The sequence below is a fragment of the Mirounga angustirostris genome, unplaced genomic scaffold (genome assembly GCF_029215605.1).
Source record: "Mirounga angustirostris isolate CCGP_5_RB_7025 unplaced genomic scaffold, mMirAng1.0.hap1 SCAF_2, whole genome shotgun sequence".
Lineage (NCBI taxonomy): Eukaryota > Metazoa > Chordata > Mammalia > Carnivora > Phocidae > Mirounga > Mirounga angustirostris.
In genome coordinates this window covers 6,819,494-6,842,926 of record NW_026991710.1, presented here as the reverse complement: position 1 = coordinate 6,842,926, position 23,433 = coordinate 6,819,494, and the positions used below count along the sequence as shown (strand labels likewise).

The following is a 23,433-nucleotide window of genomic DNA, read 5'->3' as shown; positions in this document are numbered from 1 at the left end:
GTTCTGTTTTTTTTTTTTTCAGTCTTTTTTCTCTTTGTTTTTGGTCCATTCTTCATTTCTATTACAGTGTTTTTGTTTGTTTTTAAAAAGACTTTATTTATTTATGAGAGAGTAAGTGAGCAGGGGGAGGAACAGAGGGAGATGGACAAGCAGACTCCACACTGAGCATGGAGCCCGATGTAGGGCTTGATCTCATGACCCTGAGACAGTGACCTGAGCAGAAACCAAGAGTCGGACGCTTAACTGACTGAGCCACCCAGGTGCCCCTTCTGATAAAGTGTTTTTGATTTCTACCATTTCTTTTTGATTCTTTCATAGGATAGCCATCTCTGTGCTTACATTGTTCATCTGTTCTTGCATGCTGTCTAGTTTTTCCAATTAAGCCTTGAGCATATTAACCAATTAAAAAAATTCCTGGTCTGGTAAGTCCAACATTCCTGCTGTATCTGATTTTGGCTCTGATGCTTATTTACTCTCTTCAAACTGATTTTTTTACCTTTTAGTATGTCTTGTAATTTTTTTGAAAGATGGAATGGTGTACTGGGCAAAAGGAACTGCAGTAAACAGACCTCTAGTAATGTAAGGCATGAAGGGAGAAGAAGCATGCTACAGTCTTATGATAAGGTCTCAGTCTTTTGGTCAGCTGGTGACCCTGGACCATGAACTTTACCAGTGCCTCTCAGGTCCTGCTCACTCCTTCCTTAGGATGGCTGGAAGGGGCTAGAGATGGGTATTTCCCTTCACCCAGGTAGGTTAGGCTCTGATAAAACTCCAGCAGGTAGATTAAGCTCAGGTAAAATTACTTCTCCTGGGGGCAGGCCTTGCAAAGAACAGCATGCTTTGATGTATTTCAGAATGGTTCTTTTCCTCTCCCCTGCTGGAAGCATGAGGGGATTTTTCTTGGATATTCACTGGGTGGGATTGGTAGAGCTCCTCATGGTAAAACACACAAAATTGTGTTGTAGGGGCTGTGACGGGGCATCCCTGGAGTTTGTAACTCTGAGCCGTGTTCACACTGAGACTCCAGCAATTCGTCAATCACAGTTCAGGTTTTCCTACCATAGTGTTGCCTCCTGCAGGGGTTTCTACCCTGGGTTTTTTGTTCTGGTAGGTTGTGATTCTCTGCATCTGCCTGTCTCTTTAATTTTCAGGCCAGTGGTTTGCCCTATGACCTCATTTCTCTGATTGATCTAAGAGTTGTTGATTTTTCAATTCATTCAGCTTTTTATTTGTTAGGACAGAGTAACCACTGCCAAGATTTTTACATGCTGGTCTAGAAATCAGAAGTCTCATTTAACAACTATTTACTGAGGGCCTACCAGGTGTTTAGTTTTAGGGAAGGCAACATGGCATCTGAGCTGAGTCATGAGAGGTGGGTAGGATTTCCATGGGCATCGGGGAGAGGCAGAGAGCTGAAGCATATCCAAAGGCCTGGCCATGCTGACATGCTGACATGTTGGGAATAGTTAATAGAGGTGTGATGTGCTGGGTACCCAGGGGAAATAGGGGGATGGGATGGAATAAGAGGTAGAAAAGCAGAATAGAGCCAGAAGCAAAGGGCCTCAAATCTTAAGCTGCAGATTGAGATTTAGTCTATGGGCGCTGGGGAGCCATGGCATGTTCATGACGTAGGGGCGATATGACTTGTCTTTTAGGAGAAAAGCAACTTTATTGTCAGTGGGAAGAACGGAAGGGTCTAGAGCTTGGAGGTATTTAATGGGAGAGATGATAAACTGAATGAAGAGGGTTTGATAAGCCACCCTTCTAATTCAGGAGAGGAGGAGATTTCTGAAGATCTACACATGATCAGGGTGGATTTTCAATTTCATAATATTAAAAATAAATTTTATGACAACATCAGTAACAACACACACGGAAAAATCACATGTTAAGTGCCAGCCCTTCCTTTAGGCACTTTCCACGCATTCGCACTGTGCATCCTCATGACGACCCTATGAGGTGTGTTTCATCATTATCCCCATTTTAGAGATGAGAAAATTGATGCATACTGGTAACTAGATTGGCTTGCCCATGGGCACACAATAATTGGGTGCCAGGTATGACCCTGGCCAGTCTGGCTTCAGGGCTCATCCTGTCGGGCATTGCCAGTGTCCAGTTTTAGGTAAACACTTTGGGTTTCCTGGTCATTGGACATGTTTTTAATCAGGTCCTTTTCTGTACCAGCGAGATTCACACCATGAGATGTCTTGTTTGGGATGCTGTGGCTCTACTTTTGTGGCTAGCATGCCCAGCAAGCTATTCAGTCATTGTGACAGTGTGAGGCATTTTCAGCCTGGTGTCCTCAGGCTTTGAGGACATTTTAGAGGGGCCAAGAGAGCCCTAAGTACAGTGCAGTGCCCAGCCTGCCTAGATACAGGGGGCTGGGAAGGGTCACCCCTAACTGCCTCCCAAGCTCTACTCTCCACCAATGAGGGGCAACACAGAGGTGATCACCAGCCTGTCATCTCTGCAATAAAATGCTGCATGTTGGGCACATAGAAATTCTCATAGACATACTAATGTATTAGTCTGCTCAGGCTGCTGTAACAAAATATCACAGACTGGGAAGCTCAAACAACTGACTTCTATTTCTCATGGTTAGGGAGGTTGGAATCTTAGATAAGGGTGCTAGCATGGTCGATTCCTGGTGGGAGCCCTCCTCCTGGCTCACAGATGGCTGTCTTCTCACCGTGTCCCTATGTGGAAGAGACAGTAAGCAAGCAGGCTCTCTGATGTTTCTTTTAATAAGGGCACCAACCCCACCATGAGGGCCCACTCCTTAGGACGTCATCCAACCCTAACCACCTCCCCAAAGCTCCAGCTCCAGATACATTCACACTGTGGGATAGAGCTTCAACATATGAATTTGGGGAGATCACCATTCAGTCCATAGCACTTAGTTATTGATGTGTCATACCCACGTCATGGATGAGGAACCAGAGGCTTAGAGTTTAAGCAACTTGATCAAGGTCACACAGCTAGGATATGGCAGAGCTGTGATTGCACTCAAATCTATCTGAATCCTAGACCCATGCCATTTTGACCCCTTCACTGTCCACCATTGCCAGTCCCCAGAAGTCCAGCAATGGGGGAGCCTCAGGATGGTAAACTAAGGCAAAGGATGCTTATGGGGAAGGCCAAGAGGACCCACAACGAGCCCAGTGGGCTGTTTACCTGTGACACTCGCCACCTGAATGGCTGTGTGGGCTTTACTTATGGCAACTCTGGAGTTTCGGAGACCAGTTCTGATGGTATTGGGATGGTATCACCACTAGGGACCTATGAATACCTGAATCCTGCCCTTGACCCCTACTTCCTAGGGGCTGTCCTCGAAGGGGGCTCTATCCCCGACCAGCGTGAACCAGAAGAGAAGTGAAGGACTCCTTTCGTATTGGCCAGGCCAGCCCCCAAGCCCTCTCCTCCCCATTCCCATGGGGCCTTGGGGTCAGGAATCCCCTTTTGTGCTCTGTCACAGGTCCTACCTCACATTTCATGTCTCCATCATGTTGCTACTCAAATGCAGAGAGGGTAGATAGGCAGTAAATGCCCCTGCACCCATGCTGAGTGTTTACCTTGCTTATATTATGTCGTTAGGGCTTGGGGGTGGCAAGACGAAAGGACACATGTCCTTGTTCTCAAGACCAGCAGCAGTGACAAGATGTGCTGCACAGAGATATGAACTCAGGGCCAGAGAAGGACGTTATTCTATCTGGGGAGGGCAGGGGGCCCTGCCACGGCTTGAGGGAGAGTACAGGGCTTTCTGGGAATGGTGACGAGCTGGGGGGCTGGACAGCAGGCTCTCAGGAGTGGATGGGGAGGAGGCTGGGAAGGGGACCAGGGCCAGCCCAAGCTGGGTTGCAGGGGCCAGAACAGGAATACATGCTAGCCCTGCCCAGCCTTTGGGCGCCAGAGCAGGGCTGAGGGGGCTCAGCCTGGGAGGCCATCCCGGGGTGGGAAACACCGCAAGCCCCTGCAAATGGCACTGCTGCAGGGGGGTGGTGACAAACCCCTAATGAGTGGCTGTTGGAACAAAGGAGGCCTGGTGGAGGAGCGCAGCCCATGTCCAGGGATCACTTGACACTCTCTGCCCTTTGCAGTGGGCCTGGGGAGGGGTGAGCAGGCAGCCCCAGGGTCCAAGAGCCCAGGATGAGAGAGACCCCAGGGTGTGTGATTTAATGCAAGTGGGAAGGACCCACGCCTAGGGGTGTATTTTTTGTGTGGGAGCCAATCTTCGTCAGGGCTCTGGCATTGTGGAAGGAGGAAGTGATCCCTGTTTGCATGAGATGCAGATATTGGGGGTGGGGGTGTCTGCCCACAGAGATGGCAGACAGAGGCTGCCAAGGGGGGCTGCTGATGAAAATAAGTCACAGTGGGGACACTGACCCACATGAAGGGACGCTGGCTTAGCAATGACACAGGGCCCCGAGGCCCCTGCCAACCAGCTTTGCCTCCTCAGTGGTGGGATAATTGGGGTGCAGGTGGTGGTCAAGGGGAGCACAGAGGGCCTGCAGGCCATGGCTGTGTACCACCAGGTAAGGCAGAATTTCACGACTTGAATAATGCACATGGTAGCAGACATTGGCTCTGGCCACTGCCCAGCCACAGCCGCACAAATGCTCGGTGCTTCTGTCTCTCTCCAGATATTTGGGAACTTTCTAGAATGCTGATAATGGAAATGATTCCCACCTCTGAGAACTGACTATGCCTGTCCATGTTAGGGACAGTTTGCAGAGCATCCAATTTCATTCTCGTTACAATCCTGCGAGGGCACCATAACTAACCCCGTTTCATAGATGAGGAACCTGAGGCCCACGGAGGTTAATGTGTCCAAGTTCCTGGTGTAGGTTGGGAGGCCCTTTAACCCCCCCCACTCCCCAAATTTCCATTGGTTTCCCTTCAAGACAGTCACTCTCGATGAATGTACATCCTGTCCATGCCCCATTTGGAAGAGAACACCCAGGGGCCTTATGCATCCATGAGGGTCCTTGGCCAACTTTGGACAATACGAGCAGAAGTGAATATAAGCCACTTGAGGCCTAGCCCTTGAAGACATTCCAGAAGGTTCCTCAGTTCTTTCTTCCCCCAGATGGCATAGGTACAAGATGGCAGAGAACCATCTGGCAGGCACCCTCACCCTCAACCAAATTGCCAACTGTCCTGTGTAAAAATTCTAGTGCCCCCTTGGCCCCATTCACACAGACGGGGACGTGAACTCAGGTCTGTCTGCTTCTCAGCTTTATCTTCTTTCTGCTCCACCACGCTGATCTGCTGGAGCTTGTGCAGACTTTTGGCTTAGCAGGCTACAAGGTCTTTGTCCCAACTACGCAGTTCTGTCGGTGCAGTGAGAAAGCAGCGTGAGACAATAAATAAATGAATGGTGAGGCTGTGTTCCAATAAAACTTTATTTACCGAAACAGGCAGCGGGCCAGATATAGCCAACTGGGCCATTGTTTGCTAAGCTCTGTGCTCAAGGTTCTAGGAAAGAAATGAACACCAGGCACTGTAGATGCTGGGGTCATTAGGACCTCAGGGAGCTGGCTGGCTTTATGAACAATTAACCCATGAGTGGTGAGTTTTCCCACAGATGTTGTTTCTTAATATTCTTTTCTTGTGTCCATTTATTGCTACATGTCTAAGCCTTTGTCTTTTCTCTTTCCAATGACTAATTCTAATTGGCATAGTTGTATCTGTCCATATCTATCCATCTATCCATCCATCCATCAATCTACTTTTCTTTTTTTCTACTTATCTGTCTCCTATCTATCTTACCTGTCTTCCATCAATCTACTTATCTGTCTTTCTATCATCTATCATCTATGTATGTATGTATGTATGTATCTATCTATCTATCATCTATCTATCTATCTAAACCATTCCAATGTTTTTGTAAAAGACTGCACATAATCCAGGGCTAATTTACACACAAATCAAAAGTAACATGATGCCTGAAATTTTCAAGCAGTCATACATGCAAGCTAAAGATGCCAACCTGAAACCTGGTGAATGGCCTCAGATTGGTGCCATTTTAAGCCTTGACCTTTAGCAGGAGAATACTGCTTGCCTGAGGTCTGCTTCATTAGTACCGCTACAGTAGTCTGGGGCTGCCAGAGTTGTGGTGGGAGATTTCCCCTTGATGCCTGAGGGTGCCCGGTGCCTGGCTCCCACCTGAGAGGCCACTGAAGGCTGGATGGGGGTGTCGGAGGCAGAATGGGAGTTTCTGGGTTCCTGGGGTTGTTGTTGGGCGCCAAGGTGGGTGCCCATACTTGGGAAGGCAGAGTTGATGTGTCTTGGGTGAGGTGATGTGTCAACCCAGAGCACGAGTCAAAATTCCTCTTGCTCATGGGTATTGTCTGGAGAACCTACAGGAAGATTCTGGAAGCAGTATTCTAAAGAAATACAAGGTTTGAGCCTGAGTGGACAATCCAGAGCCCAAGAGTTCCCACAAAGATGAGGGTGGAACCAAAGGGGAGGGGCTCGGGTGTAGCCAAACCAGAGGGGCATCAGGTGTAACCAAACTGGAGGGCTCATCCTGCTGGCCCACAGGCACATGCAAGGGGCCTGAGAGAGTGGCCAACCTTGAGCAGGATGACCACTGCAGTGGACATTAAGAAGAGTCACCAAGAAGGACCAACGTTGAACTAAATGAGTGTGTTGGATGGAACCATGGGTGACAATGGAAATGAGAAAGCACACAGGGACTGCTGGGGCTGGGAGAACAGACAGGAAGGTGGGCAGGAGGGACACTTAAGGGCTGATTCCAAGGATGGAAAATGAACACCGGGCACCCATTTGCTCATTCCTGGCCTATAGTTCAGGCAAGTGCTTGGAGGATTAGCAAAAGCACAGCAGACAGGATTCTACAGGTCTACAAGTGTCATTCCACATGATCCTGGTCCTTGTCTTTCCCCAGTGCCCAGGGGAGCTCCTGGTGCAAAGGTTTGTGGATGACTTCAGATGCTGACTACCGAGGTAGGCCAAGTCTGAAGTTAAGAGCACAGTTCTCTAAAGACTGCCCTCATGCCAGACACCAGCTATAAGCTCGGGGATCCCAAGGCCACCCCATACTTCCTGCAAACTGGGGATTTCCCACTACTCTCTCAGTTTTGATAAGTTGCTAGAACAGTGCACAGTACTCAGAAAAGCTGTAACAACTACAGTTTTATTATGGTTTTATTATAGCAAAAAAGATACAAATCAGAATCTGCCAAAAGAAGAGACACATAGGGTGAGGTCTGGGGGTTTGAAACACGAAGCTTCTGGTCTTTTCCCTGCAGAGGTAGGATGCATGAGCCTCCCAGTGGATGGATGTATAACAGTACGCACAGAGTACTGTCCCCCACAGATGCTCACCCAAGCCTCTGTGTCCAGACTTATTACCGGGGTTTCCTTACGTAGGCATGACTGATTGAGTCAATCCCCAGGCCCCCTTCCCTTCTTGGAGGTAGGGCTAATGTCACCTGGTGTGAAGCCCCAGGCCTCTGATTACCTGGTTGGTCTTTCCAGTGGGGTCAGCCCCTCACCTGAATTATCTTATTTGCATAAATTTCCAGGTGGTGGCTGATCAGGCCCACCATGAATAACAAAGACACTCCTATCACTCAGGAAATCCCAAGGGTTTAGAGGCTATTTTCCAAGCACAGGGCCAAAGGCCAGCCAAATTCTTAATTATCCAACTGTATACATGTGGTGTATGTCATACACATGTATGTTCTCAACATGAAAATGCTCAAAGACGTTTGTCAAATGAACTAGTGAATGAGAGCAGGCAGGAGTGAGAAAGGAAGAATGAAAACTGAGAACTTTGGGCTCTAACTTACTACCCCACTCCCACACCTTGTCCATTAGGACTTAATTGAAACAAAACCAGGATCCAACAAAAGTTAACAGTGAATGGTTTGGCTTTTATAACGAACTGCTCACTGTTCCATTGATTTCTGAGTTGGTGATGTTTGGTCTTCTCTTGGGACAGAAGACAGAGTTTGTCCCCCCTGGTGTCAGTACAGTAGCCCCTCCCCCCCAATCCGTGGGTCCACTTTCCGTGGTGTCAGTTGCCCTCTATCAGCTGTGTCCTGGAAGCAGATGATCTTCCTCCTGACTTATCTTCGAAGGTCAGGAGGGGCTGACGCTACGTCACGGTGCCCCTGTCGCTCACCACACCTCATCTCCCCACCCAGGCATTTTATCATCTCACATTGTCACAAGAAAAAGAAATGCAAGAACAGTATTACAGTACTACTAAATACAGCAAGGCATCATGAGAGTGAGGCTGCATTCACATAACTTTCATTACCGTGTATTGTTATAATTGCTCTACTTCGTTATTGTTATTGTTAATCTCTTACCGTGCCTAATTTAGAAATTAAACTTCATCATAGGGGCGCCTGGGTGGCTCAGTTGGTTAAGCGACTGCCTTCGGCTCAGGTCATGATCCTGGAGTCCTGGGATCGAGTCCCGCATCGGGCTCCCTGCTCGGCAGGGAGTCTGCTTCTCCCTCTGACCCTCTCCTATCTCATGCTCTCTCTATCTCATTCTCTCTCTCAAATAAATAAAAATAAAATCTTTAATAAAAAAAAAAAAAAAAAAAAAAAAAAAAAAAAAAAAAACTTCATCATAGGTATGGGTACATAGATGTAAGAAAAAACACAGTAGATCTAGGGTTCAATACTATCTGTGATTGCAGGCATCCACTGGGCGTCTTGGAATGCATGCCCAGTGGATGGGAGTGGGGCTCCTGTATTTAAGCCCAGGGCTTCAGCAGAATGCTTAATTTGACTCCCCATGAGTTCCCAGCAAGAAATGGTGTATTTCATCCTTTCCCTCTCCTCTAAGGGCAGGTAAACAAGTCGGGACAAAGAATCAAATCATTCTCTCTACAAGAGCAGAGCTGCCCCAATTAGCTGCAAATGTTAGACGCCGGTCAAAGGAAGGATTCCGGTGAATGAGCGGACAGGAACCCAGAAGAAAGTGCTGGTCCTTTCAAGTAATCCCACTGCATGTTGCTGTTTTAGTGACTGTTCTGAGAGCCCCAGTACCGTGAGGGAAGCAGAGACACAGGGCAGGGCGCCTCCGTATGGCCCCAGGCCTGCTCTGGGGGAACCTGGTGGGGCGCGAGGAGTGTGGATGGCCTCAGAGACATGGGCGCCAGACGGGCTGACAGGGAGGTGCAGCAGGGCTCGGCCTCTTGGCAGGAGGCTGCTGAGGTTACAGGAGAAACCCGTGCATCTTGTCATTACAGGAACACCTGGCCATTATTTTCATGCAGCAGGTATCTCTGGTTAATTTAAGCGTGGAACGAGACTGGAGGGAAACTGGGAACAAACAGAGACCCATATTTGGAAGATAGGACAGCCACATCATGCCACGGAATACACTATCCGAGATCCTGGCGATGGGGGATTTTCAAGAACATGGAAAAATGCTTACAATACAAATATTAAGCCAAAAAAAAAAAAAAGATATAAAACAGCAGATTTGGATGCTCTTTGGAAAAGAGAATAGATCTAGAAACAGGCTTAAAAATGGCCTCTGGGCGGGGCTGAGGTTGTGACTCTCTTCTTCAGACACAGGCTAGCACCCATGAGCAGGCGGCCTCGGGCCAGCTCAGTCTCCCTCCTTCAGGCCCCTTCATTTGTGCAATGGGATTATTAGCTCAGTGTCTGCAATGTGGGTTGCTGTACAAATGAGAAATACAGAAAGTGATTCATAGCAGTAGTTTTATTATTAAATCATTAAATTTGTGCTGTTTGCTTTTGCTAATAGAAGCCTGTGTGGCTTAGATCACAACTGAGACAAGGGGAGGGGGGGAGAAAGAGAGAAAGAGAGAGAGAGAGAAGAAAGAAAAAAAAAAAAACAAAAAACAAAAGAGAAAGACCTTGAGATTTAAAAATCAAAGGCAGTCTCGTTGCAGCTACATTGTTTAAATTGGGAGTTGTGAGTCATGGTTTGGTTTGGGTTGAATCAGGGCCGGCAGAGCTGCTGGCTGATAGGAGGAAGGACCTTTCCAGGCCTGGACGTATTGGTGTCTGTGTGTTCTAGACTGTGGGTGCCACGGGGCCTGTTCCATCCCCTCAGGACCCCAGCTGATTGGAGTTCAGAAGCCTGCAGCTTTGGTTCAGAGTTTTCCCCGCTTCGTAAAGCTTCTCTGGGGGAAATGCCTTTGTTGAGCCTAATAGAGAAGGGACCACGGCCCCATCGGGGCTTGCAGAAGTTCTGTGTTGAGGGCTGGGGCAGTGCCTTCTGCAGCCAGATGGAGGGTACAGAGGATGGGTTAGCCCAGCAAGGCATGCGTTCGGGAAAACTTGGACGAGCATGTCAGAGTTGGGCCTGCTGGTGTGAACAAACCCAACTAGTAAAACTAGAAACATTGTTTCCCACCCATCGGAGAGAGGCACTGAGATTTACTAAGTGCCTACTGCATGCCAGACATCATGCTAGGGGCTACACGCCTTCGTTTAATCCTTCCGGTGGCCCCATCTGTAGGCTGGGGGTTTTATTCCTTTTCTATAAATAAATCATTCCAGAAGCGGTGCTCAAAACCATCACCCTGAACTTGGATCGGATTAGATGCCCTATGAAAGCCGCCGATGCCTCAAGACTGATTTTTAGAAGCTATAAGCAATTTGAACAGTCATGAAAACTCTCATCATTTTTATTCCGGGCAACCGGAGGACCGACAGAAAGGAGTGGGAAGTGTTATTTCAGAGTAAATGACAGACATGTCCGTGTGAATGCACTGTCCCCGCTGCAAACACAGCTATGCAATCTTTCAAAAGAATGTTCTAGCAAGAGAGAGGCCCAGGATTAATTTTCCTCGAATTAGAAAGATATTTGGGAGTGTATGCATTCTCCTGCTCCTGCGGGGGGCCAGATAGAAAATGAAACTTTCTTTCTTCATTTCCTATATAATTAAACTCAAAGGATCCCCTCCCCTGCCATTGCAAAAGTGGTTGGCAGGAGAACCCAGAAAGCTCTGGAAGTCTTATTTGCCTGACTATTGCTTGCAATTGATGCGTCCTCTTTCATCGGGTTCAGTTTTCATTCTGGAAGCCAGCTGTGGGAGTAGAATATACTCCAGTGTCTCAAGTACAGAGGCCTCTTTCTCACCCAGTCAGTTCGCTAAACTCCTCCAGGAGACTCTCACAGTGGCGAGAAAAACCCCACCACAAACGTGCAGAGTAATCATCAGGCCGAGTCCGAATGGGACCTGGATGTTGTCCTTAGGGCTGGGAGCTGCGTCAGGTCCCCAGGACCACTTCTGGGTTTGATAATTCACTAGGAGGACTCAGCCTGTCAGGACTCACTCCTCTCCACCCAGGGCTGGGGTTTACTCCAGGGAAGGAATTCAAAGCCAAATCAGCAAAAGGAAAAAGGTACACGGGACAAAGTCCAGAGGAAGCCAAGAGCGAGCTTCCAGAGTCCTCACCCAGTGAAGTCACTTCATTAATCCTCCAGCAACGAGTGTGTCAACACATGTGGAATGTTATCCAGTGCAGAAGCTCATCAGACACTGAGTTCAGGGTTTTTATTAGGGGCTGGTCTCCAAGGCACCCTCCACTGGGCCTGTGCACAGCCTCTGACTTCCAGAAACAAAGCCCGTGTTTAGCATAAACCAGACCCTGCATAGTCTGGGTTTGTGAGCCACTGTTATCAGTTCTGGGAATGGTGGGAACCCTCCTGAAATCCAAGTTCCCGACACCAGCCTAGGGCCAACCTTGCCCACAGACCCTTCAGAGGAGAGCAGTCTCAGGCTGGATACATTCACTTTTTCTGCACAGGAGACCTTACCTCTGCTAGTCAGGTGACTTCAGGTGGCACTGCTGGGCTTGTGGAATTTTGTCCTTGTGTTGTTCTTACTTCAAGGAGCCTGGTTTGGCAGTGGGCACTTTGGTAAGGACTTCCATATGGTTTTCCTGACTCTGCCAGTGTGTTCAGTGGTGTGGACTGCCCTTAAAGTCCCCGAAAGAGTTATGGGCATTGGCCTGCTCGATAAGGCAACGCAAAATGTGCGATATAATTATGTGTATTTGTATAGCCCTCCTGAGAATATTTTTAGATGAATTCATGACAGGCTCTGTGTGAATCCATAAGGAACATTAATATTGTAAAGCAGGCTACAAGGTAATTTGCCTCCCATTGTCTGGCAATTTCCTGCTGTCATTTGGAGGTGTTCTAAGCTGGTCTTCCTGGCTGGGAACTGTGTGCTTTCAATTTGTTGCCAGAAGCTTGGCCTCTGAGTTGTTGGCTGGGGAGCTGGTGGTTAATTATTCATGGGATTCATAGGCCGGAGAACTAAACAAATCCAGGCCATTTATTTTACAGATCAGAAATAATGGTCTCAACACTACCAGCAGCCACCTCAACTTCTGATTTGTATTGTGTGCTTCGTGTGGACCTAGCTCTGTGCTTTGTATTCATTCTTGAGTTAAATCGTCATGGGAACTCTTTAAGGAGGAAAAGGATTTAACAGATCAGGAATCTGCAGCACAGAGCGGTTAAGTCACTTACTCAAGATTGCCCAGCGGAGAGGTGACAGAGCTGGGTCAAGTGGATTCCAGGGCCCTTCACCACTTAGAAGGCTGCCCTTAGAGGCAGAGCCACTTGCTGGACATCACAGAGGACTCAGTGGTGCTCTTTGAGCAGTCTCCTTAGCTGTAACCATGTAACCTCTTATTTATTTCTTTGCAGCTTAGGCTTAAGTCAGTACTCGCCATAATATAAATACCCCTGGATGAGTTCATGAAAGAATTCTCTTTGACTCACTATCCCTTGCCAGCTGCAGGTTCTTCCAGGCCTCCAGTCTAAACTTGCTGAAAGAACCCCCACACTGCATCTACAGGAAATGTTCTAAAGCCCAGATTCCTGATGGCATGCTCAGATCCTCCAACTGCTCCTGGCGCCCACACGATTATGTGTGGACTCTTCAGGCTGGGAGTCAAGGCCAGTTATGATATGACCAGTTTCTGGGCCTTTGAGGATTCTTTTTCCTCTGTTGACCACTGTCTAACCCAAGCCCACCCCCACCTGCCCTTCTTGCTCACCTGATGTGGCGAGCATGGCCACGGTCTTCCTCAGCTTCCTTCCTGCCATCACCGTGCTTCCTTCCACTCCACATTATAACTGTGCATTCACTCTACTGTTGTCTCTACTAGAATGGAAGCTCCTTGAAGGCAGGGCCTGCAACACTTGTATTTAGAAGACAGGATGGGAACCTGGGCCCCTGGTGGTTAGGAAACAGGGGTGTAGAGCCAGAAAGACAAGAATGGGCCTTTTGGAAAGAGACCCAATGGAAAAGTGCAATGTGGAATCCAGGAATAGGCCCAAATTGGGCCTAGAGATTAGCTAGCAAGTAAGCTTAAAACTATATTTCATTGCAGAATACTTTTTTCCAATGGAGTCTTACAAGTTTCCCAAAACATAAAAGGAAAACTCTAGCTGAAGGCTCATGTCTCCTACTCACTCTTTACGACTCTGCTGAAATCTTACCTCTTTCTCAAAGACTTATGGTACAGTAATCGTCATGGCATGGGCTTTGGAGTCAGGGGGGTTGTCTTCGGGTAGAGTAGCTGCTCTAACAAGCAACCCCTAAATCTCAGTGGCCTCACACAGTGAGAGTTCATGTCTCAGCCAGGCCACCATCGAGAGCAGGTAGGCAGCACTCCGCTCCATGAAGTCATTCAGGGACCCAGGCCCCTTCCGTTGAGTGGCTCCACAGTTCCTTAGGGCTTCGGAGGCCTCTGCTGGTTATTCTGTAAATGATCAGACTATAAGGAAAGGGAGTGAGTGAGTGAGTGAAGAGAAGGCACACAAACTCTTAATACCTCGGTGGAGGCGACACACATCACTTCTGCTCATACTCCTTTGGTGAGAAGTAGCCATATGACCACACCCAGATGCAGGGCACTGAGAAATGTGACCTGGCAGTGTGGCCAGGAAGAGGAGGAGAGCCCAGACATTGTGAACAGGGGTGCGGTGGGGGGCGGGGGGCAGCAGCTCTGTATTCCGCTAGATTCTGTATGGCTTTCAGATGCATTTCTCAACTCCAGAGTTTTCTGTTCTTAATGAAACTTCACAGGATGGCTGCAAGGGTTAAACAAGATGAGGTATATAGATGTCTGATATGTACTTAGCAGTCAGCCGGTATTCATTCTATGTCCCCTCTTCTCCCCAGTCCAGTCTTCCATTGTGCAACAGAGGTACTGATATGATCACCTTTGTCTTTTCCATACTGAGCTGGAATAGAGCAGTGATTAAGAGATGAGCTCTGGAGTCCAAGGACCTGGGTTTGAGTCCTGACCCTCCCACACGCCGATGGCGTGACCTTGGGAAAAGCCCCTATGCCTGCATCCATCCCTAAGGTTCCTTATCTGACCAAAGAGAAGTCAAAAACAAGACCTGTCTCATAGGGTTGTCGAGGGGGTGGAATGGGTTCCTATGCGTCCAGTTCTCAGCATAGTGCATGGCATGTTGTAAATATGTGTGGGTTATATATTTTTATCATTACATGGTGACTGACACATAGCAGAAGCTCAATTTAAAACACAAACGCTTACTAATGCACCTGTTCTGTCCTATGCAGTACAAATCAGCATTCATATGTATCAGGTCCACAGACCTCAACTTGATGAGTGTTTGTGTAATGGATTAGCAGAACAGCCCTCAGCACCTGGCTTCTATCACAGAAGCCTTCAGGCTGCCTTTCATCTAGGCCTTTGCTGTATTCATCCCTGGAGAAGACAAACATTTAGTCACTAAAGCCATCACTTTGAAACCAGCTTTCAGGACATTTGAGAAATGTGTCTGTGCAGGGGGCATGGGCTTTGCTGCAAGTCTTCCAGCCTTCTCCAGCTCTTTGCAGGGACTTCCGTCCATCCTCCAGCTTCCCCAAACTGAGATACAAAATCTCTGCGGGGATGCCCAAAGCAACACCTAGGAGTGTGTGATATGAAAGCTCTCCCCTTTCCCAGCAGGCTCCTGAACGCCGGAAAGAAAGAGAAAATTTCCTCCCCAACAGCATCCTTCCAGTTTCTGCAAATCGATTCTAGGACACTGGTCACTGCTGCAGGTGTAATGCTAAGAGGCTGTCTAGAGGGGGTGTTAGCAAGGCTCCTCACGAGGTGGCTGCCATTGCTTGGATCAGTGTGGGATTTCAGTAGAGACCAAGGTCACATCCAAGAATGACCTTCTATGCCTGGGAGGGGGGAGCAGAGGGGAGGCTCCTGCTTGTTGGGCAGTAGGAGAGGTCCCTGTCTAGTCCTGGCTACTCATTCCTTACACCAGCTTCTCCGAGGGTCTTGACCCTGTGAATGCTCACTGTCTCCCTAGGGGTTCTGTACCCCTGCCTTCCTGAGGCCCCTCCAGCCCCCCGCTTGGCAGTTCATCACATTCTTCCTCCCACTATGTTCTGTGCCCCTTGGTTGTTGCCCGTGTATTTCAGGGCCCAGCACAGTGTCTACACCATAATAAAGACTTAATTGATACTTACTTTTAAATCAATAAATGCACCATTGTACTTGGCTGCTTAACATTGCCACCTAGACTGTGAAGTTAGGAGCCCGGATAGTGGAGTTGTCCTTGAGTGCGCAGATGTGAGGCCGACCTCACACAACCCTCCCCTCCTCCACCTGTCAGCCACGTGACCGTGACTGTGGGCAAGCTGGCAACTCTCAGCTCCCTCATCTGTCAATGAGGCTTTCTGCCACCAGGGTTGCCGTGAGGCTGAAATAGGATAATTTCCGTGTTTTGGTAATTTCAGCAGTGGGAAACAACAACAGCAATTTTGTCTGATTGAAGCTAAAAGAGTTGTTGACAAAATAGGGAGCAGTTCGCAGGACTGTTGGCAAGGCTGGTGAGCCGGGCCCAGAAGCTCTGCAGCCTGGGTGACGCCCCACCTCACGCCCAGGAGCTGCCCTTGCCGGCTAGTGCTCGGCCGGCCCAGGACACCGCGGTCCCCCGCTGCGGCGGGCCGCAAACCCGGTCCCCAGGCGCTCCCTCGGTTGTAGAAGGAGCGCCAGCCCCGCCTCCCGCAGGGCCCCGCCTCCCACGGAGGCCAGGCCTCTGATTGGTTGAGCCTGCATCACGTGGCCGCCCGCTGGCTGCAGGGGATGCCGGAAGAGCCGGAGTCTGCGAGCGGAGCGAGGAGTGGATTGTGTGTCCTGCGAGGACTGTGGGGCGGGAAGCTCCCCCAGATGGGAAGGGGCTCCTGATGCCGGGCAGCCGAAGGGTGACAGGCGGCCACAGAGTACCCGGACACTAAGGGTCCGCACTGACGGCCAGCCACGGCCAGCACGCGGCCCCTTGGTGAGCTGAGCGGGCAGCAGCTATGGTGGCGCCGCGAGCGGGGTGGTGGCCCGGACCGGCTTGGGTGGTCTAAATGGTGACAAGTGTTTTGGAGATAAGGCAGCGTGTCAGTCTGCTGGGGCTGCCCAAACGAGGTAACAACAGGAGTTTATTCTCCCCCAGCCCTGGAGACGAGAGGTGTGAGATCAGGGTGCTGGCAGGGTCAGTTCCTTCCAGGGCCTGTGAGGGATGGTTCTGTTCTAGGGCCCCCTACTTGGCTTGCAGGTGGCCATCTCCACCCTGTGCCTCTTCACATCGTCTTCCCTTTACGCATGCCTCTGTGTCCACGTCCCCCCTTTCTATGAGGATGCTACTCATTTTGGACCAGGTCCACCCTAATGACCTCATTTTAACCTCATTACCTCTGTAAAACCCCGTCTCCAAATACCTCACATTCTGAGGCATTGTGGGTTAGGATTCAGCCTATGAATTTTGAGGGGGGACACAGTTCAGCCCATAAAAATGCCCTGTGTCCAAATTTCCCCTTTTTATAAGGACACAAAGCAGATTGGGGTAGGATCCTACCCTACTCCAATATGACCCCATCTTCATTCATTGTATCTGCAATGACCCTATTTCCAAGTAAGGTCCCATGTTGAGATACTGGGAGTTAAGACTTCAGCATGTGAATTTGGGGGTGGGGCTCATAATTCAACCGATAATACAGGGATAAGTCAGGATGGCTTAGTTGAGGGGTAGGGATCAAGGGCAAGCATTAAGGATGAATTCACATGTTTTGACTGAGCAATTAGAGAATGGTGGCACATTTAGTAAGGTGAAGAGAAGATAAAGAAATGGAATTCAGGGCCAGAGGTCCAGGTGACCTGTCCTATCCCATTCTTTAATGATTGGCTTAGTGAGGGACCTCTGCCCCAACCAGGGCCAGTAGGATATAAAGAGAGGATTGCTGTAGGCTTTTGGAAAGATCTTAGCATCAAGAGGCCCTTGAGAGGCTAGGATTACTCTCTCCAGTCACACCTGAATGGGAAAGCATGTGGCCAAAAGGGTTTCTAGAAGTCATCCTGTACTTGTGGGTGGATGCAGTCTTTGGACGAGGTCAAAACTGTGGAGAGCAGAGTGAGGCCAAGGGAAACACCTGGATTCTTGGCCGTGGTACTGAGCCACCAGATCAACAGTTTTGAAGCTCAGCACTCCTGTGAGTTTGCACTTGTGTAAGCTAATAAGGGTCCTTGTTGCTTGGCTCTTTTGAGTTTAGATAACTTGTTACGTGCAGCCAAGAGCATCCTTAAGTGGTAACATGCATTATCCCCTCCCGTGGGCTGGATGATCTCTGAGGTCTGGGGGGCCATGTTTGGTTTGTCTCTGTGTCCAGCTCAGGTCCCAGTACTCAGGTCATGCTTGTTGAATGAATCAGTGGATGATGAGTGTCATGTGCATTAAGGTGTGGAAACTTCATCATCTTTCAGAATAGCTGTAGTCGTTGATAATATATTCTGGCCTCACTCCATGCTGCGAACCAGATAGTTATGGAGCCAAAGAACGACCTGGCAGTCTTCTCTTAGCCATCTCCAACACCCTCCCTCCCCAGCTTTGGAGCCAGTCCCCCAGTTAATCTCGTCCATCCTACTCTCAAAACATATCTCGGATCCATCCCCTTCTCTCTACTTTCACTGCTTGGTCCAGGCCACCGAGATCTTTGGACTGTTGTTGTGCCTCCCAACACGGTGCCAGGTTCCTTGCTAAGCTTGCTTTTGGTTCTCTTGCCACTCTGAAGCCAGAGCAGTCTTCTAAAAATGTAAACCACACCATGTGCCCCCCTTGCTTAAAACCCTCCAGTAGTTTCCCCCTCCACCCCCTCCCCAAAAAAGTCCAAGTAACAGGCAAATTCATTACCATGACTTCCAAGGCCCCATGTGACCTCCCTTTCCTGCCCCTCCAACTCCATGCAGCCCCTTCTTCCCTTGCTTGTCCCATTACACCTCCCTCCACACTGGCCTGCTTTCAATTCTGTGGACACTGTAAGCTTTCTTCTGCCATGCCATCATGGCACATGCTTTTCCCTCTGCCTGGAATACTTCCCCACCATTAAAAAAAAAAAAGTTTTAGATTGGTGGAATGTATTATACTTAGAAAGAATATATAAGATACATACATATGCATTGCATACACAAACACACACAGAGTTTAAAGAACGATTATAAATCTAGCACCCAGCTAAGAATAAGAAGATTAAGAATAGAGGATCCTGTCAGGTGCCCCACCCAGATTTTTTCTTCCACCCACCCCCGGAAGTGACCACTGACCTGACATTTGCAATAATTCTTTGTTTTCCTTTGTAGTTTTACAATCTATTTGTAATTCCCCCAAAACATTTATATTTGCATATTTTTGAATTTATATATGGCATTATACTATATGTATCCTTTTGTTTTTGCCTTATTTTTTTCAATGTTATTTTGTGTGTGAGATTTTATAAGTGTGTTTGCATGTTGCTATAATTCATTCCTGTTTGTGATTCTAGTGTTTCATATGATGACTATTCCACAATTTATCTATCTATTCTATTGTGGGTGGGCATCTGGGTTGTTTCCCATTTGGGGCTGTTGTAAGCAATACTACATGGAATTTGGGGTAAATATGTCGTAGGGCAGGTAGAAAAAAAGTTTTTTAGAGGAATTTTCTAGAAATGGATTTGCTAGGCTGTAGGTTTGGGGCATCTTCAACTTTACTAGATGAAGCCAAACTGCTTTCCAAGACGGTTGTATACATTAAATACAGTGCATGAGAGTACACTGCTGATCACTACTTGGTCTTACCATACCTGTTAGTTTTCATCCTCCTGGGGATTGTGCGAGCCTCACCCAAGCACTGGGCACTGCTCCAAACTCTAGCGTGACCCTCACAACAGCCCTGAGACATCAGTGTCATCATTCGCATTTTGCAGATGAGGAAGCGAAGGTCCAGCTGGTTTAAATCATCAGCACGTTGTTGCTGGGCTGGAATTCAGGCTCCGGTCTGTGCACTTGGAACCCATGCTTATTCTGCAGTGTCATATGCTAGCTCTGGAAATGTTTGTGGGCCCATGTCCAGTATCAGTGGATAACTATGAGCATCTTGGGGATGGAACTCCCTTGAGGAGCTTAGTGCTTGAACCCCAGTCCTTGGTGCACATCAGAATCACCCAGTCACCATCCCAAACCCACCAAATCAGAAGTGACAACAATGGGGATCTAGACAATGCAAAATGGTATCTTGTTATGGTTTCAATTTGCATTTGCCTGTTGACTAATGACATTGAGCATCATGTCATTAACTTACTTGTCATTTGAATTTTCTTTGGAGTCTGTTCAAGTCCATTGCTCATTTAATTGGGTTGTTTGTCTTATTGATTTGTTAGAATTCTTTATGTATTGTGGATATGTCCTTTATAGTATATGTGTTGCAGATGTGTTATCTCAGTCTGTGGCTTGTCTTTTCATTTTTCAAGGCGTCCTTTGAAAAATAGAACACTTTAGTGTTGATGAAACCCAAATGAGCATTATGTTTTTGTTTTATGGTGTATCTTTGCCTATCTCAAGGTGGGAAAGACTTTCTGTTACATTGGGTGTGTGCATTTTTAATACATTTCCCAATTGGTTCTGCTGTGCACCAGAGTTAGAGAAGCCTGGGTATAAATGGTTACCCTAGGTCTGGGGTCAGATCTGGGTTTGACTTCCAGGTTTGCCACTTAATGAGCAAGTCACTTTGTTTCTCTGAGCTTCAGTTTCCCTATCTGCAAAATGAAGCAAAACTAGGGCCCATCCACAAAATTTGTTAGAAGGGTTCAGTGAAATAAAGCTCAATGAAATAAAGAACTTAGCAAAATGCCTAGTGTGCAGAAAATGCTCTATAAAAGCTGTTTTTGTTTACCTACTGGCTAGTTTCAAGCAACAGGATGGAATAACATGGTTTGTTGTTTGCTTTCAGTACATCAAGTCCTTCTACAATGAATCATGGGAAAGAAGACAAGGGCATACAATAGACCCGGATACTCTGACTCTGCTCTGGTCTGTGACGGTGTCCATATTCGCCATTGGTGGACTCGTGGGGACTTTAATGGTGAAGCTGATCGGAAAAGTTCTTGGGAGGTTAGTGGGGGTTGTCTCTGCTTGGGGATCCTCTCTGTGATGTTCACAATATGTTGATATCATAGTCAAGATCCCAGAAGGCAACAGAATTCCATTTAGACATTCCAGCTAGGGATGTTTTAGTACCAGAAGAGCAAGGGGAGGAGATAAGGCACGCGAGGCCAGGGAGGAAATGAAGACCATGGACAGTGGGCTGACAAGCAGGAGCTGAGGTTGTGGAGGGCTATGTGGACTGGGCTATGTCAGCGCCTATTGTCCAAACAGGGAGGGAGGAGGGGAGAAATAGCCTGCCTTCTTTCTCCTCCCACCACCCAGGAGGACCAGCTCCCAGTGCTCAGAGCAGGACAGGGGGGGAGGAGATGGATCTGGCAGCAGGAGCAGATGGAGAAGAGTCAGGACAGTGTCTTAGTGATTGTTCCAGATAAGTCCTCATAGGATGGCGTTTCATTATATGACTGAATGATAACTTACTAAACCAGTCTCCCATGGATAGACATTGGGGTTGTTTCAGATCTTTTGTTTTACAAATACAGCTGCAGTGAGTGTCAAACACTTCACATTGAAATTTCCCATCCAGGTCCTCTGCAGTCAGATCCACTTTACCTCCTGAGCTTCATTTCTCGCTTATTTCTGTCCTGAAGACTTCTCTGAGATCAGATTGATTATCAGTACATTTGCCCATACATTTTTCTCTGTTTCTTCACTTGTAATTTCTTGGGGGATTATTGAGGTGTTAGGGGAAAAATAGAGTCTCTGCAGCATTCATGTCTGAACTTGACTCATGAGTCTTCCACTCTCCAGTCGTGTGCCTTTGGTCAAGTCCTTTAATGTAATTGAAGTTCAATTTCTTCCTCTGTAAAGTGCCCTGCAGGAAATGTTACAGGGACCAGAGAAAATGAGTGGAAGGAGAAGAACCCGTTAACAGGAACTCACTAAATAGAAGCTACTCTCTCTTTCTTTTTTTTTTTTAAAGATTTTATTTATTTATTTGACAGAGAGAGACACAGCGAGAGAGGGAACACAAGCAGGGGGAGTGGGAGAGGGAGAGGCAGGCTTCCCGCTGAGCAGGGAGCCCGATGTGGGGCTCGATCCCAGGACCCTGGGATCATGACCTGAGCCGAAGGCAGACGCTTAACGACTGAGCCACCCAGGTGCCCCGAAGCTACTCTCTTATTTACCGAATGGCTTACCGTCCTCCTCCTCACCCTCCTGACACCCATACATAGCAAGTGCTTACCAGCTCTCCATATTGCATTGACCTGAACTGGCGAGGAGATTCAACAGACCCCAGAAAATCTTTCCACTCCTTGGAGCTACAGAAGCACTATTTAAAAAGCTGTCACTCCTCACTTTACCCTCGGCCTCACATCCCCAGCAAGGAGCAAGTTAGAACTGATGGTGTTTCAGAGCAGGCTTTCACAAGGCTGGGGCAGGGAGCCACCGTGAAAACATGCATGTCATGCTCATGTGGTACCCCAGTGAGGCAGGGGAGGTGCTGACATCTTCCTTGACCCTAAGCCACTTCTAGGTGGTAGGTAACACGTGGGAACTCTGCACTCCAGAGAAGTACAGTTGTTGCATAGTGAGTGAGGGCTGCCATTTCCTGAGGTCCCGCAACGTTCCAGGTGTGCACACACACGGTCTTCTTTCATTTTCTCTACTCCCTGGGGTCTTGGATGGGGGATGGAGTTGAAAGCTTAAATGGTGCCTGAGCTCAGGTTGGACCCAACTCCACAGCACGATGCCCCTTCCACTATGCCAAGCAGAGCGTGAGTAGGGATCTGCTGGCAATGGTACTATAAAATCCGTGACTGTTTGACCACAGGGAAGTGACTAGCTGGCCCCCAGATTGGCCTCACTGACCAGGGTCTGTGAAGCACTGTTGCTAAACCCCTGGCCCAAGCCAGTTTCTGACCCCAGTCCTCTGGTCTGTTCTAGTTAGATATAGTTACCCCTGGCCCCTGGATTTATGGCCTGTCACATACACCTGCCTTGTATCTGTCGTGGCACTTATAGCCCCAGGCTGCCCCCTAAGGAGGCTCTAAACCCAACTGGATGGTACAGGGACAGCCACAGTGGTCGGGGTCAGGATGCTGTGGCCCAGCAAGTCCTGATGCCCCAGTTTGCCAGGTGTGTGATGTGGGACTTTGCCCCGTCACCTCTCATCCGACACTTCTCCCTGATGTAAAATGAAGGCAACGAAAGTGGCTTTGCAACTCTCAACAGCATGGTGCAAAAAAAAAAAAAAACCCGGAAGGAATGGGAAAGAGACAATATGTTTCAAAGAAAGTGATTTTCTAAGTGAAGGAGGAGTTCTAGGCTGGAGAGGATTCTATCAAAAGGTGTTAGTCCTTATGCCCTGGGCAGCTGGCAGTTCCTTTTTTCATCATTACAGGAATAAAAGTTGAACTGAGATGAAGTCTTGGCTTGAATAGTAACTCTGTTGGGAGGAAAAGGAGCAAAACCCAAAGTCCACTACCATTTATTCACTCCCTGCTACATACCAGTGCTTGGCATTCCATACCTCCTTTACTTCTGCAACTCTGTATTATTGTCCCTGTTCTACAGGCGATGCATCTGAGGCCCTGAGAGAGGCCTAGCAACTTGCCAAGGTGACAAAGAACGAGGTTGACCTGAGATTCAGATCTGGCCTGTTTGACCAGAGCCTGTGATTTTCCTATCACATGGTATTTATTGAAACTGCTTCTTGATGCCTCATTGTTTGTCTCCCAGGGGGGCTTTTGGGGAAAAAGAAGAGGCTGAGCTTAATGTGCAAGGTTGGGATGGGGTCCGACAGAAGGGGCTCAAACATGTGACTGGTGGGGGGAAATTTGGGTGGAGTTGGGGTCCTCAGAGTCAGGTGGGCCTGGTCACCAGCAGGTCCAGCAGCAGGCTGATCCTTGTTAGAACATATTGAACTCGTCTGTGATTTGGGAGAGGGGTGAGGACAGGGGAACATGAGGGGTCAGGAATGGTCTCTGGAGATGAGTCACCCCCATTATCTGGAGTG

The 23,433-nt window shown here is 48.2% G+C and overlaps 1 protein-coding gene across 17 annotated transcripts in view; it reads left to right on the top strand.

Annotated features, from left to right (window-relative positions):
• SLC2A9 (solute carrier family 2 member 9) overlaps positions 1-23,433 on the top strand; it is a 231,812-nt gene that overhangs the window by 54,471 nt on the left and 153,908 nt on the right. For 15 of the 17 annotated variants that reach the window (XR_010409283.1, XR_010409284.1, XR_010409285.1 and 12 more), the window contains one exon: positions 20,263-20,423. The exons of the other annotated variants lie outside the window; for them this stretch is intronic. Coding sequence is in view for 12 of the 15 variants with exons in the window: in XM_064584272.1 (XP_064440342.1) it covers positions 20,263-20,423 (161 nt within the window). In the remaining 3 variants the exon portion in view is untranslated. The remainder of the gene's footprint in view (positions 1-20,262; positions 20,424-23,433) is intronic. 17 annotated transcript variants of the gene reach the window in all.